Here is a 15,654-nt window from a genome sequence, read left to right on the forward strand (position 1 = left end):
GTATCGGAACTTTGCGAAGCGAAGCTGATTGGCTCTCCGGTGTCTGTCAACATTCTAAACAGTCCGGAGCGGCCGCCATCTTGTCTCTCGGTAGGATCGAGAGACAAGAGGAGGCCAAAACAAAGGGGGAAATGAAGGAAAGGGGGCAAGGTAGACCCCTTCAGACCCCCTAGGATTGATGAGGGGGATATTATAGAGCCACGCGGGGCCCAAAAAAAAAAAAAAAATTCGATTTTTTCGCCGTAGAGACGCGTCTTGGTACGCGAACCGGGCAGCTAACCGGGCAGCTAACCAGGAAGCTAACCGGCAGTGTAACGGGAGTCTGAGGAGTAGCTGATTGGCTGTCAACATTGTAAACAGTCCGGAGCGGCCGCCATCTTGTCTCTCAGTAGGTTCGAGAGACAAGAGGAGACCAAAACAAAGGGGGAAATGAAGGAAAGAGGGCAAGGTAGACCCCTTCTGACCCCATAGGATTGATGAGGGGGATATTATAAAGCCACGCGGGGCCAAAAACAAAAAAAAAAAAATCCGATTTTTTCGCCGTGGAGACGCGTCTTGGTACGCGAACCGGGCAGCTAACCGGGAAGCTAACCGGCAGTGTAACAGGAGTCTGAGGAGAAGCTGATTGGCTGTTATCATTGTAAACAGTCTGGAGCGGCCGCCATCTTGTCTCTCTGTGGGATCGAGAGACAAGAGGTGGAAAAAAAAAAGGTGTAAATGAATGAAAGGGGTAAGGCAGACCCCTCCTGAACCCCTAGGATTGATGAGGGGGCTATTAAAGTTCCCTGCGGGGCAAAAGAAAAAAAAAATTGCGATTTTTCGCGGTAAAGGTGCTTCCTGGTACGTTAACCGGGCAGCTAACCGGCAGCGTAACGGGAGTCCGACATATTGTGTTTTTTGAACGTTTGTGATATGTGCACGTGTGGATTTTGTCTAATTAAGGTTAAAAAAATATATATATATCTTTAAGCGTGTTCTGGCGCGCTTACGTTTTGGGTTTGGTTTGCGCTGCAGAGACGATACGTCACGGTTATGCGATGCATCATGAGGCGTCTCACGGGCTACGTGATACGTCACTTAATAAAGAATATATTTTACAGCTATAGATATTAGCTTTTAAAAAACCAATGAAATTCACAGAAAAAACCATAGGTTATAGACCATATATAGTTAGGAATTTGCATTTACAAAACCTTGAAAATTCACTGAAAAAACCATAGGTTATAGACCATATATAGTTAGGGATTAGCATTTAAAAAACCTTATTTTATTTGCACAAAACCATTGAAATTCCATATATAGTTAGTTGCACTAACTATATATCGCGGACCCGCAATCCACTGCTAATGATGTCACATATTACATCATTCATGACATGGTCAGTGACATCACTGATGACATCACTGATGACATCTCAAATGACATCACTGATGACATCACTGATGACATCTCAAATGACATCACTGATGACATCACTGACATCTCATTTGACATTACTGATTACATCACTGGTGATATCATTTATGTGATAATACATCTTCAGACTCTAATATAACCTTAGATACACTCAGTGTAAACAGGCACTCACAGACTGTCACACATCCATGGAGTTACTCACACACCTAGTCAGTCATGCAAAGAATCAATCACATCTCCATTTCCTCAACTATACAGTTATACACACCTTACTTATTCAAACATATAGTAACACATATTTACTCTCTTATACAATCCTTGATACAAGTTCACAATGATTCATACAGCCACTCACACATTCACTGGCTCTTATGTTCAGTTATCTATATATGTCAACTCTCACATGGAGTGTGTTTTACATATGTACTTACTTTGACATGTAGCACTGAGATATCCATTCACTCACCAATATACTCATGCACACAGTCAACTGTCCATACAGCTGTTTCTACATGCACTTTTGAACCCATACACCTAGGGAATCAACTGCTCACACATCTATGCACAGAGTTATACACCTCCCAGCCACCCACACACATACTCAGTCTCCCATACAAATACTTGGGCAACCATTCAATAACCCATATAGTTACTGATATAGCTACTGATTTAAACATGCAGCAGTTTACAGAACAACATAAATAATGATTGCCAAATTAAGACACTTTAATCACTAACCCATACACTCAGTGAGACACATTTAATCATTCTCTCATACAGTCAGTCATGCACCTACTAAATCCTTCATCCAGACACTTATACATCCACTCATTCTTCAATATGTAAGACATATTTTAACTTTACAGAAACATACAGTCACTGGGTGTTGTCATCAGTGATGTCATCAGTGATGTCATCAGTGATGTCATTTGAGATGTCATCAGTGATGTCATCAGTGATGTCACTGACCATGTCATGAATGATGTAATATGTGACATCATTAGCAGTGGATTGCGGGTCCGCGATATATAGTTAGTGCAACTAACTATATATGGAATTTCAATGGTTTTGTGCAAATAAAATAAGGTTTTTTAAATGCTAATCCCTAACTATATATGGTCTATAACCTATGGTTTTTTCAGTGAATATATATATATATATATATATATATATATATATATATATATATATATATATATATATATATATATATATATATATCCTGAATATATTTTTTTATATATATATTTATTAGCACCTTACTTAGTAATGATGTAGTAATGATGTTTTAGGTGGGTTCATATATTATTTATTACAGTTGTTTAATGAAGATGTTTTAAATACAGGGATAAGCCTTTTATTTGAGCTTTTGGCCCTTTAACAATGCAAGCGCACTGTTCAATGGAGGTATGAAAATGGTGGCATGTGGCATTATGATTAATTAATGCACAAGCACTTTATTTGAGTGGAGTATGCACAATACTCAATGGAGCTATAATAATGGTGACATGTGGCAATATGATGAATTAACATGAAATAATCTTTCCATGCTAAATTGAAATTCACCTTGTGCAAAGTAAATATGAATTTATTTGGTGCTGCTACTTTTTTATAATAGGTTTGTCCTGGTGCACTGCTGCTTGGGGGAAGAAATCCACTTTAGTCCTGAGGCCCTCAGGAAGCAAAGGGATGTCATCCCCCCACCAACAGTGCGCTGAGAGGTGCATTTGCAGAGTGATGGAGAAAGGGGGCCTGGCCTCTGACCACCTCTCATCAATCCCACTATGTGGGGCTTACTGGAGTTAACAGGAGGGCTAGTTGTTCCCTAAGAACCCTCAGCAGCGAGGGGATCTTCATCCCCTAATCAGGAGCATGCCAGAAGGCATGTTTGCAGAGTAGTGGAGAAAGGGGGCAGGGCCTCTGACGAGTGACCGGCTTTTTTTTGTTCAGTAAGGGGCAACGTGCTCCCCCTTCCCTTGACCCTTTTGGGCCCCAGGGACCCCATTCCCCGGGGCTTGACCCATTTTTAAATGATTGTTTAAAAAAAGGGAGGAGACCACGCGGCCTGCCTCCTGACTCTGATTTTAGCCCTGGGGACCCCATCCCCGGGACCTGGCCATTATTATTATTTTTTTTTTTTTAAAGGGACGTGGCCAAATGGCCCCCCTCTAGGGCCCTTTTTGGCCTCTGGAACCCCATCACCAGAGGTATAGCTATTTATTTATTTTTAGTAAAAAGGGATGGGGCGACTCCCTCCAGGGCCATTTTCAGCCCCGGGGACCCATCCTTCATTGGCGACAATGGGGGGATCCTGAAGGCCCCCGTGGTCGCAGTCAGCTCCCACCTTCTGAGGGAACCAGCATTGCTTTTTACACACAGGGAGCTTCTGATGTGTAGCTCAATGGGTGTAAACAGCAAAGTGTACTCCACTTTATACAAGCAAGAGCAAGCAAAATGCTCTTGCTTGCTCAAATCAGAGCACTTGTTTGCTATGGCATGGCGGCATTGCAATAGCAAACAGTAATGTCCCGGGGTTAGGCATCCCGAGACATTGCAGGAGCCGACCTTGGGGGTGGTGGTCCCCAGGGCCATCTAGGGCCCCTGGAGGGGGGCCGTGTGGTCCTCATTCTGCTATCACATTTGCACCCAGGGAGGTGGCGGTCCCCAGACAATTATTATCAGAAGTGCCTCTGAAAGGTGGCAGTCCCCAGGGCTTTCATAAGCCCCATGCTTCCCCTTCTATAATTAGTATATGTCCACAGGACCTGGCCCTCCCGGGGTTTATTTTAGAGCAAGCGCTGCAGCCCGTGCTAGCTTTTTTAATGAATTGTACCGCAAATTCACTGCAGTTTTTTTTTTCTTCAAATGGTTTTATGCCATGGATGGGTCCCAGGGAGACCCCAAGACTATGGCTTGGGGGTCAGGGTATTCCTACCCTGCCCCCTTTTCTTTATTTTAACTTTTCTTTGGGACTCGACTTGGAGCTGAGTCCCAAAATGGCTGCCAACACATCCAGGTTGAAGTGTTGGCAGCCAATCAGAGAAGTGCTTTTCCCTGCACAAGCTCTCTTTGTTTGCGAATACTCCGCTATAAATTTTAACTTAAATTTCTCAAAAACTACTGAATAGATTTACACCAAATAGGCAAAATGCACTTTCTTGAACCAAGCAAACACAAGAAGAAACCGGTCCCAGGGGGCTTTTTTCCGGTTCAGGGAAGACCTGGCTTGGCAGTTCGGGCTGGACTGTCCCCATGAGGCACAGGGTCAAGACTGATTTTCATATAGCTGGGTCTGAACTGAGGGGGCATAGTGAGCTAAAGAATGATGATGGATTAAACCCAGATCTGTGACTGGGTGTGAGTGTCTGAAAAGTTTCAGAGCTCCATCCATCATCTTCTTGTGTTTGCTTTGTTCCCCCTAAGTTGGCAGGGTATGTCCAGACGTGGGTCCCTTGCTCACTTTGCCACTGGATTCAAGCTAGCCTGGCTGATGAAGGGTGTTACCCAGAAACCGGTCCCAGGATGCTTGTTTCCTGTTCAGGGAAGACCTGGCTGGCAGTTCGGGTTGGACTGTCCCCATGAGGCACAGGGTCAAGACTGATTTGCATATAGCTGGGTCTGAACTGAGGTGGCAAAGTGAGCTAAAGCATGATGATGGATTTAACTAGGATCTTTGACTGGGGTGAATGTCTGAAACGTTTCAGAGCTCCGTCCATCATCTCCTTTTGTTTACTTTCTTGAAACAACATCTACCTCCCTGCCAAATGTGGTGTAAATCCGTTCAGCTGTAGCTGTGGCTAAAGTTTCCTATGGGAATGAACATTACAAACGCAATCTTATTTCGTGCCCCAGATTTTTGGTCCCCACCGCAAGAATAACCTCCAAACTTTCCCAATCAACAGTACCCACTGTGACACCTTTTTGGCAAAATTTCATGCAGATTGGTCAAACACACCAAAGTTATAGCCAAGTCAAAAAATGCTTTTCCTAATGAAACTAGTTTCTAAATATAACTGCCTACTGGCAACCAACAGTAGATAATATAGATAGATAGATAAATAGATAAATAGATAGATAGATCCTAGTATCTAGGGCATAAATGTATTCATGAGTAACGTTTTGACTACTTTATGAAGGAAACAGATGAGGGATTTAGTCTGGTTTCACACAGTGGTGGGTTCCAGATTCTCGGGCCAATCCCAGAGAAAGCTCGGTGGTAGGTTTTCTTTTTGGAGAATCTCTGTTGTTTCAGCAATAACGTGCTGGAGCTTATGGAAGATCTGTGGCCACCAGAGAGCTCCAACTTGTGAGCAAGGTATCATGGGGTATTGAAGTGTAGGGCTTTATGAGTCATGCAGGAGAATTCTTGCTTCATAAGGAAGCCAGTTGAGAGCTACAAGGTTAGAGGATATGTGGATGTTGCTTTATCAGAGATGTTGTGGACCTGCGAAGGCCGCAAAGGGTTGTACTTCCATAGTCTAACCTAGGGAGTACTAGGGCTTGTACTGCAGATTTTAAGTCATTGGGCGGGAGGAAGGGTTTTATTTCCTCAAGATGCTTATTTGTAGGTTCGCTCCTTTGGTGGTGGCGCTGATGTGTTTCTGCATGTTAAGGTTCAAATCATGAGCTATTCCCAGTGACCTCACTGAACCAATAAATAGGGGCTGCTGAATGGAATTACACCAAGTTTGTCAGTGAGCTAGACATTAATCCGCAGATTGAGCTTTTTGTGATTTGTGAAATTTGTTCTGTAGTGTTTGAGAAATGAAGGGTGAAAAATAATTGTTTATGTTGGCAGTTAGACTGGCGAGATTTCTGCTAGCCTCTCACAAGAGCACATTTTTCTTGTGAGCCTTTATTCTCTTGCGGGAACTAGAGGCTTTAGAGAGTCCTGCGAGAGCGAGCACTCTGATTATCTGGCTGTTGGAATGTTAGAAATATAATGGCTGCCATTACTGTTTACTGTTAAAAATTGGAGGTATTGTGGAAATGAAGTAAAAAGGTTAAATAAGGGGGCAGCAGAAAGGCGCGTTATCCCCCTATATTTAGAGAAGAGGTGTCTAAGGGATAACTACGGCAAATGTGCAGAGCAGGGAGTGATCGGGGGGCGAAGCTGCAGTACTTTCCCGGTGAACAGCTACCTGCCATAATGGAGCATGTTTTTGTCTAGTCAAGGACCCACACCAGAAGCCTTCTTTGTACCCCTCTTGTCGGCAGCCGAAAATCTGAAAATCATGAAAAGTCATTCCACATTTTACCCTCTATGCTGCTGCAGAAATAATCTTCCTAGCGCATTGGGACTTGTGTTCTATTTTGGTTATCATGCTTGTACTCCAAACGCTACTCAACATTCATCACCTCACAAAGGAGTGGGGTGGAGCATGTGCTTCAAGGAACAGACTTCCATTTCAGCTTTGGCTTCAGGGAAAGTGTCCATTGCCAAGGAGGCGAGAGATGTGAATAAGGTGTGGAATTTGAACACAAACGCAACGTGCCTGCTGCAAACGCTGGCACTTGGCAAGGACGAGGCTGAATTGGATATTGATTTAGCGGATCGACCGCAGTAGATTTTGCAAACCTGGGGGCAGATTTATGTTAACTGGCGCATCCCGAGGGATGCGCCAGTTAACATGCGCCACAGTGCGCCACAGCTACGCCACCCATGGTGCGCCGCATTTATGATGCGGCGCACCATGGGGCAAAAACGGCACAGATGCGTCACGCATCTGTGCCGTAAAAGTAACGCATTGCTGGAGTTGTGTCGCAAGCGCGACGCAGCTCCAGCAAGGCTCGGGGGTGCCCTATCTGACCAATGCTGCGTCAAGCCTTACGCCTGCTTCAAGCAGGCGCAGAGTTTTGACGCAGCATTGGCCTAAAAGTGACTGAGTGAAATCTTATAGATTTCACTCAGCCACTTTTGCGAGGCGCACCTGTCCCGGAACGCCCACCCTACGCCGGAACGCCCACAAGCGGCGCAGGGCTTTACAACGTGACGCATCTGCCTAGATGCGTCACGTTGTAAATCGGTCGTAGGGATGCGCCACGTTTACGCCACAGTTGCGTGACGCAAACGTGGCGCATACACAACATAAATCTGCCCCCTGGTACTTTGTTACATCTCGGCCTGGGCTGTTCACGCTCGGTCCACTGTTTCTCCATCCCACAGCCTCAGAACTGCCTTAGAACTGCCTCAGAAACCACCTCAAAACTGCCTCATAACCGTAAAAAGTTAAGCCTTAGTTTTAAGTGCAGCATTCAAAGTATGTCAGTTGGCCCTGCCTGTATCCACCACCAGAGTTTTGCACAGTCCTGTGTTATTCAGTTGACCTTATAGAGGTCCAGGTCTTGGGTCAAAAGAGCTTGTGTGTTATCACTTTACTTGCTCCCATTTGGTTTTTTTGATACTTCGGAAGCTTGAGCCAAGTGTTGATTTCTCCTGGACTGAAGTGTGATTAAGATTAAGAATAGTCAGGGTTGATGGAAGATGCCCTCTAGATGCTTGCGATCTGGTCGGCTAATTACATCTGCAGGGCCACCATTAGAGCTTACCCCTGGATCAGCTAGAAACATATCTGATCGCTCTAGTTCCCCTAAATTACTTAAAACCATTAAGTAAAAGAAGCCCCAAGACCATCTGTCCCTTTTGAAATCTCATCTTACGGTATTAGCTATGTTCAACAAGGGTTCAAGTCGCAAACTGTACAAACTAACAAAGAGAGGATATCCCCTAGTGTGGCTAATGTGAATTAGGCGAGCACTGATATGGTTATTTAACAATTGTTAGTTCCGCACCAGAGTAAGTTTAGTGCGCAGAACTTGGTGAAAACCCCAGTTTTAATTCAACTGATCCAGCCAATTGAACAACAAATATTTTGGTTGAAGATATGGAAATGGAGATGGAAGATTATACGGCTAATTTTGAAATAAAAGCCGTTAGTAAAAAGCTGTTGCCTGAATCTGTGGTTTTGCTGAAGCCAATGAGCTCAGAGATTACACCTGGCATTGAATATATGGCAGAGTCAAATTCAGGATTGTCTTCACTCAGAGAGCTGTCTCAGATGCCCCAGAACTATCACTGTGGGCTTGAATGCAGTTTGGACACTGGGGAATTAGACGACATTATACTATCGGATATTGCTATACCCATAGGGAAAAAACAGGTAATGTAGGCCAACCTAAAATCACTGACTGCTCAAGAATTAGCTTTGAGACTGTCAATGGTTTGTCCTGCTAGTTGCCCATGAATGCCAGCTTTGTATAGCAGTACTCCTTCAAGTGTTTTTCTCCCTCGTTCATTGGGGCTATTGAATTCGGAGGCGACTGTAAGGAAAGGAGCACATGACATATGGCAGCTAATGACCAAGGGTGTAAATGTCAATGAGGGTGTAAATGAGAATAGGGGAGGGAGGGAAAATTCCGATATATTAAATTCCTTAGGGAGGATTCTGTCATCAATTTTAACTTTGTTACAAAAATTTACTGGTAACTTGGACCACATGTTGGATGTACTGTCCCCGATTTTGGTGGGTGAGCAGCACCTCACTTCTACCAATTGTATTTCAAAAATATAACAACACTACCGCAGAGGAGGCCCGGAATTGTCTTTTAGCCCCCCCCAAGTTAGTATGTTTTAAAGTTTTTTGCTTTTTTAAACAATTTTTAAACATTTTTCAGAGAGATGTTTAACGCTGTGCCTATCTGCGGTATGGCAAATACTGTCCCTGTTGGGTAGAATTTTTTGCACATTATAAACTGGAACCTAGGGTAAGATGTAGCATCAAGGGCTTTTTTGTCCGCCCCCCACTACATGTCTACTTCTAATAGGCCAAACATGGTCCCTGCTGTGTAGCATATTTTTTAAAATCATCAATTGATACTTGGGTATTTGAATTGTATAAAGGAGGATGTTAGAATAATAATTGGTACAAAGTATTATGCAGTTTTGCATCATTTCATAATTGGTTGTTTAAAGGTTTCTATTTATGCGCACTGGCACTTTATACACTAGGTAGTATGTTTAAATTGAGTAATTTTAGCTTTTTTTTAAATAATGTTTTTTAACTTTAATTGTATAGTGAAATTGTAACACTATGTTCCTGAATGTATTTTATTCTATTATTAAGAACTGTATGATATGATATATTGTAAATGTTCTTCTTTTTGTATAACTTTATGTGCAACTCATTGGAGTTCTGAAGCATAAATAAAATGAAATTGAATAGATGGGTTCTGAATACACACTATTAGTAGGAATGCCTATTGTGGTCCTTGGTTTTTAGGCGAAATGTGTAACAGATAAATGCTGTGAAGAGTAAATAGTTTATTCTTATTTTCAAAAAATGTACAATGTTGCGAGACACTTGCAGGATCATGAAAAGTAGGAAGGAGTAGGTGATGTTTGAATAGACTCTGCTGTGCTATGCACACTTGTTACTGTATGAAGAAGTCTTACTGAAGATGGTATTTATCAAATTATACTATTTATGCTCATGGGCTTATTTTGAGTTGTGAGTAGAGTTGAGGCTTATCCACACACTCTGCTATGTGCACCCATCATCTGAGGTAGAGGTCTGAAACGAGAGGCTAGACCCTCCCAACACCCTACTACACACACACCCTTCATCTGAGAGAGAGGTATGAAAGGAGAGGCCAGTCCCTTCCCAAACCCTGCTACGTACACCCATCATTACAGAGAGAGGTCTCAGCGGAGAGGCCAGTGCCTCTACACACCCTACTACGCACACCTGTCATCTTAGAGAGATATGAAAGGAGAGCCCAATCCTTCCCCACACACTAATATCCACACCTGTCATTTGAGAGAGGGGCCTGAAAGGAAACACTAGTCAATCATCACACCCTACTATGCACGCGGATCCTCTGAGAGAGAGAGGTCTCAGCAGAGAGGCCTGTCCCCTATAATGTACACCAGTCATCTGAGAGAGAGGTCTGAAACGAGAGGCCAGTTCCGCCACACTCAATACTATGCACAGCTGTCATTTGAGTGAGAAGTCTGAAAGGAGAGGGCAGTCCATCCACACACCCTACTATGCACCCCATCATGTGAGAAAGATATGTCAAAGGAGAGCCCAGTCCCTCCCCAAACCCTACTACGCACACCCATCATGACAGAGGGAGGTCTTACCAAAGAGACGAGTCCCTGCCCACACCCTACTATGCACACTTGTCACCTAAAAGAGAGGTCTCTAACCTTGGAAGCCTTTGCAGATGCATGGATCCAAGATGTTTCCACATCCCTGTGGTAGTCATGCTGCAAAGTTTACAGGTAACATACTTTTCAGAAACTTTCTTGGCACCTGGCCTAATTTTAAAGAATTGCCATACTAAGGATTCCTTGGGTGGATAACATGGCTAAGCCCCTGGCTGTTCATCTGATCAAGGCATTGTTCTGCTGATAGAGAAATAAAAACATCCACATAAACCAATCAGAATCTTTCCTTATGGTGTGCTTCCTCTCCCAGACCTCTCACAAGTGTCTCATGGGCGACTTGCGAGATCGTAAAAAAGACTTCCTTTATAGCTTATATACAGCATTATACAATTCATTTTTCTACCTTAAACAAAATGTCCAATGTTCTATTTTGTTCAACTTAAAAGTTAAACACTCTTAATTAACTTAACTCCAAGTGTATGCTTTCGCGAGTACTACTACGCGAGAGCCATGGCTTTTAAAAATAACTAACTTTTATTGACTACTCTATTTTAGATTAGCATCAAATATTAACTGAAAATATAATAAAGAACCATACACAATAGATGACTATGACATTTAGAACGTTATGATCTCTTGAGTGTTCCGTGAGTGTCTCGCGATCCTCTCGTGACAGTAATGTCACTACAAAAAAGATTGCATGTGGCATATCTCAGAGTTACAATAACTGAGCAAATAAACAATTTCTATTGACTATGGGCCCGATGTAGGTAGGGCTTTACCGATCGGTATCGGCCGAAAATACCGATTTATGGCCCTTACCGATCGGTAAACAGCCATCGAGATGTAGGGACCCAAAAACAGAACGAATCGGATAGAAAACCGATTCGGAATGTGTACCGAATGTGAAAGAATCCGATACGTACATACCGAAAATCGGATATGTAACGAATCGGAAAAACACCGATTCGGTTACAAAGACCGATTCGGTCCATGTACCGATTCGTTAGTGACACCGAATCGGAAAATCACCGATTCGGTCCTACTACCGATTCGTTAGTGACACCGAATCGGAAAATCACCGATTCGGTCCTACTACCGATTCGTTAGTGACACCGAATCGGAAAATCACCGATTCGGTCCTACTACCGAATCGTTAGTGACACCGAATCGGAAAATCACCGATTCGGTCCATGTACCGAATCGGAAGAAATACCGATTCGGACATGATCCGAATCGGAAAACATGCCGATTCGTATGAATCTCCGATCGGGAAATTCCCCGATTCCGACAGTTGGGGAGATGTAGGGAGGCACAGAAACACCGAAATCGGCTCAAAATCGGTAGAATTCACTCGGTATTTACCATGGATTGCAATCAGGTGGTAACCAACTCCAACCCATATAAACAGTCCCAAAATGCATTGCAACTTGCAGGATGGCAGCTTTCTATGTCATTGCGAGGCGGCTACGGCTACAGCAGGAAGGACAGAGGGAATGGCTAAGAAATGAACAGGTCTACAGACAGAGGATAACCCTGTTCATGCTCACTGAGGCTGAGATCCTACAGAGATACAGGCTGGACTCTGACACCATACTTGAGCTCATCAGGGACCTTAAGCCATACTTGGACCACCACACCCCAAGGGCACACGCCATCCCTGCGCACGTCCAGGTGCTATGCAGCCTACACCTGGTAGCGTCTGGCAGCTATCAAAGTGGAGTAGCAGCAGCAGGAGGGGTGAGCCAGAGCAGCCTGTCAAGGTTCTTCCACATATTCCTTGACGCCATGATAGACAGGATGGACCAATACATCTAATTCCCTGCAACCCACGCAGAACTGCTACAAACCAAAGCGGACTTCTACCAGATGGCACACTTTCCCCAAGTCATCGGTTGCATAGATGGCACGCATATTCCGATTTGCCCACCAGCGGACACCGAATACATATACCGCAATCGGAAATCTACACACACCATCAACGTGCAGGTGATCTGCAATGCCAAGTGCACCATCACAGACCTGGTAGCAAAATTTCCAGGAAGTACCCATGACTCATATATATTCCAACAGAGCGGCATATATGCACGGCTGATGGCTGGCGATTTTGGAGAAGGATACCTCCTAGGTGAGCCACATCATCAGACCCCCATAACACATAGTAGGTAGGTGTAATACATGTATGCATGTGTCTAATGTGACCCCTTTCTCTTCCAGGCGACAGTGCATATGCCCTCCGCTCATTCATACTCACCCCCTACCTCAACCCCTCCACACCCAGCCAAAGGAGGTATAACCGGGCCCACATACGCACCAGGAATGTTGTTGAACGGACCTTTGGCATCTGGAAAAGTAGATTCAGATGCCTGCACAAGAGTGGAGGTGCAAGGCAGTATACCCCCATCACCTGCTGCAAGATCATAGCTGTATGTGCAATGTTACACAACCTTGCGGTCAAGAAGGGCACTGAGGTGGAGTTGTCTGACTACGAGGACTATGACGACGACGAAGCTGTGCCACTGACACAGCCAGCTGGGGTGTGTACGCCATGTGATGGCAGATACAGACGTGAGGAGATCACTGAGAACTATTTCTGACTGAGTACAGATGCAAAGACAGCTAAATGTTGCTTGGAAAAAAAAAGTTTTAATAATGATGCACCACAGTTACAGCACTGATGTGCATCAAATAATGGAGATTGTTAACGAAAATAAAGTCCAGGGTTCTGGTTTGCTCATCCCCCCTTGCCAGCCTATTTTTTGGCCCGCTTTCCAGACCCACTGGGGTGTCCCTCGGCCCCCTCCGAATGGCCAGCAGCATCAGCGGATCGCCTGGTGCTCCTCCTTGGCTCTGAAGCAGCGCTGGCCGGGCTGCTGCGGCTGCTGCTGTCTCCAGCATCACCCAGGTCCAGGGCAGGATTGGAGGCGGCGTTTGATATTAACATGGCCTCCATGGCCGTGGTGATCCTGGCCATCCCCCTCGTCAGCTCAGCTGTATGCTGACTGAGTGCCGATTCCTGATTTGAGCTGCGATGGCACAGCTGTGCGGTCGCCGCTGCAAGGCGGGCCATGGCCCGGTTGAGCACCCGGGCATCCCTCCTGCGCGCAACCTCATGCTCCTCCTGCCTGGCAGAGGAGTGGGTGATGGCAGTGGTCAGCCTGCCCAACCCTGCTGCCACCTCCTTGTTGCTGTCCACAACAGCCTGGAACCCCTTCACCAACTCCCCCATCTGCAGGTTGTGCTGCAGGAGCTGGCGTTGGCAGGCCATGGTGGATTTGGCCTGTTGGCGCTGGATTTTTACCATCTGGCCCTCCAGGCCCAGGAACACACTGCCCTCCCGTGCTGGTGCAGCAGTGGTGGTGGTGGTGGCACGGCGTCTGGCACTGCTGCCTCCGGCCTGCTGAGTGAGCTGGGGTGCCACTGGTGGTGGTGTGGTGCTGGCCGGTCCCGGAGCCCCTGCTCCCACGACAGGTTGGACGGGTGGCAAGGCCACGGTTGTGGCAGGAGCTGTTGTCGGCGGAATGGTCTGCCTTGTAGGGGAGTTGTATGGTGAAAATTGCAAGGGGGGTGAGCTGGGCAGTACTGGGGAGTGCACTGCCTGGAAATCAATCACCAGGACTCCCTCCATTCCAAGCCCTGGGGTGTCTCCTTCCTCATCCTCATCCTCCTCCTCCTGGCCAGGCTGGCTGGTGCTCGGCCCTGCCACTGCAGTATTTGAAGTCGAAGCTCCCTCTGCTGCCACAGTGGTGCTGCCTGATGGTGCCCCTAGGTACAAAGAAGCATTTGTAAACTGAGTGCCGATGTATTACAGTCAGTACAATTATGGCATTCCACATGTCCTTGCATCTCCTTACACCGTGTCACACTGTTTCCTGTCTTGTGATTCTGCACTGACATATTTGGCTAACTTCTGCTGACTACATGTACCATGATGCTTGTCTCTTGTATGTTGGTGACAGTACAGTGCTGGTGTTTGCCTATGCATTGTGTCTAATGGGGAGGTGTCTGGTAGGGTGTGTCATGATGCGCATGCTTCTTACCTGTAGCTGTGGCCATCGCAGTGCTGTCCAGGGTCCCGATCCCTACGATGCTCTCCCTCTCGATGGTGCTGGAGACAATTTCCTCCAGCTCGGTGAGGGGTGGCGCCGGGTTCTTGCCTCCTCCGGTGTGTCCAGCCTGCCTTTGGAGGTCGGCCAGCTTCCTCTTCGTGAGGCTGCGGAGGTCATAAAACCTTTTCTTAAGTTCCTCAATGGACCTGGGGGTGACTCCAGCAGCATTGACCTTCTGGGCGATGTCGGCCCACAATCTCCTCTTGGTGCTGTCTGGCACGTTGAGGGACAGCTTGCCAAAGAGCTGGCGGTGCACCCTCACCACCTCCTCAACCAGCACCTGAAGTTCTGTGGTGGTGAATTTGGGCTTCCTCTTTTGGGAGGACTTCTGGCTTCCTGCCTGATCTGCCATTTTCTCCTGCTCCTGCTCAGTCTGCAACCTCCTTCTCCCACTGCTGCTAACTGTGTGTTGGGCTCAGGCAGGCTTTCCAGAAACTTCTAGAAACTTCTTAATTGGCTGCACCTGCCAGGGTTGCCACTCCCTGTTTGGGTGGGGGAGGGGGAGCCACCTCATTGGCTGAATCGCCTATTGCCGATTCGGCTTTTACCGATTCGGTAAAATCCGAATCGGTAAAATCCGAATCGGTATTATCCGAATCGGTAAAAGCCGAATCGGTTCATGCAATGCATTCCTATGGGCTTTTTCGCCATGGGTCTATGATTGCCGATTCGGTTTTTACCGAATCGGCTTTTACCGAATCGGTATTCCCCGAATTGGAAATATCCGAATCGGTGGTAGCCGATTCGGTGTTTTCCGATTCGTTGTTGGCCGATTCGGTAATTTCCGATTCGGACCGAGCTGAATCGGAACGTACCGAATCTCATTACCGATGCCGACCGAATCGGTTTTCAATCGGTATTTTTTTCCTACATCTCGTTTTCCGATTTCAGAATACCGATTCGGCCCGCCTCGGTATTTTGAAATCGGAAAATCGCGTTTACCTACATCGGGCCCTATAT

At 45.8% G+C, this 15,654-nt stretch overlaps 1 protein-coding gene and 1 pseudogene across 2 annotated transcripts in view; one reads left to right on the forward strand and one right to left on the reverse strand.

Annotated features, from left to right (window-relative positions):
• LOC147708745 (solute carrier family 60 member 1-like) overlaps positions 1-15,654 on the forward strand; it is a 461,401-nt pseudogene that overhangs the window by 430,883 nt on the left and 14,864 nt on the right. The window lies entirely within an intron of this gene.
• LOC147708746 (uncharacterized) lies at positions 8,647-15,050 on the reverse strand. Its single transcript, XM_086925135.1, has 3 exons — positions 14,626-15,050; positions 13,983-14,350; positions 8,647-8,736 (listed from the first exon to the last, which is right to left on the reverse strand). Exons 1-3 carry the CDS (start codon positions 15,044-15,046, stop codon positions 8,647-8,649), a joined length of 879 nt encoding a protein of 292 aa, XP_086781261.1. The 5' UTR covers positions 15,047-15,050.

This window comes from Lissotriton vulgaris, chromosome 6 (genome assembly GCF_964263255.1).
Source record: "Lissotriton vulgaris chromosome 6, aLisVul1.2, whole genome shotgun sequence".
Classification (NCBI taxonomy): Eukaryota; Metazoa; Chordata; class Amphibia; order Caudata; family Salamandridae; genus Lissotriton; species Lissotriton vulgaris.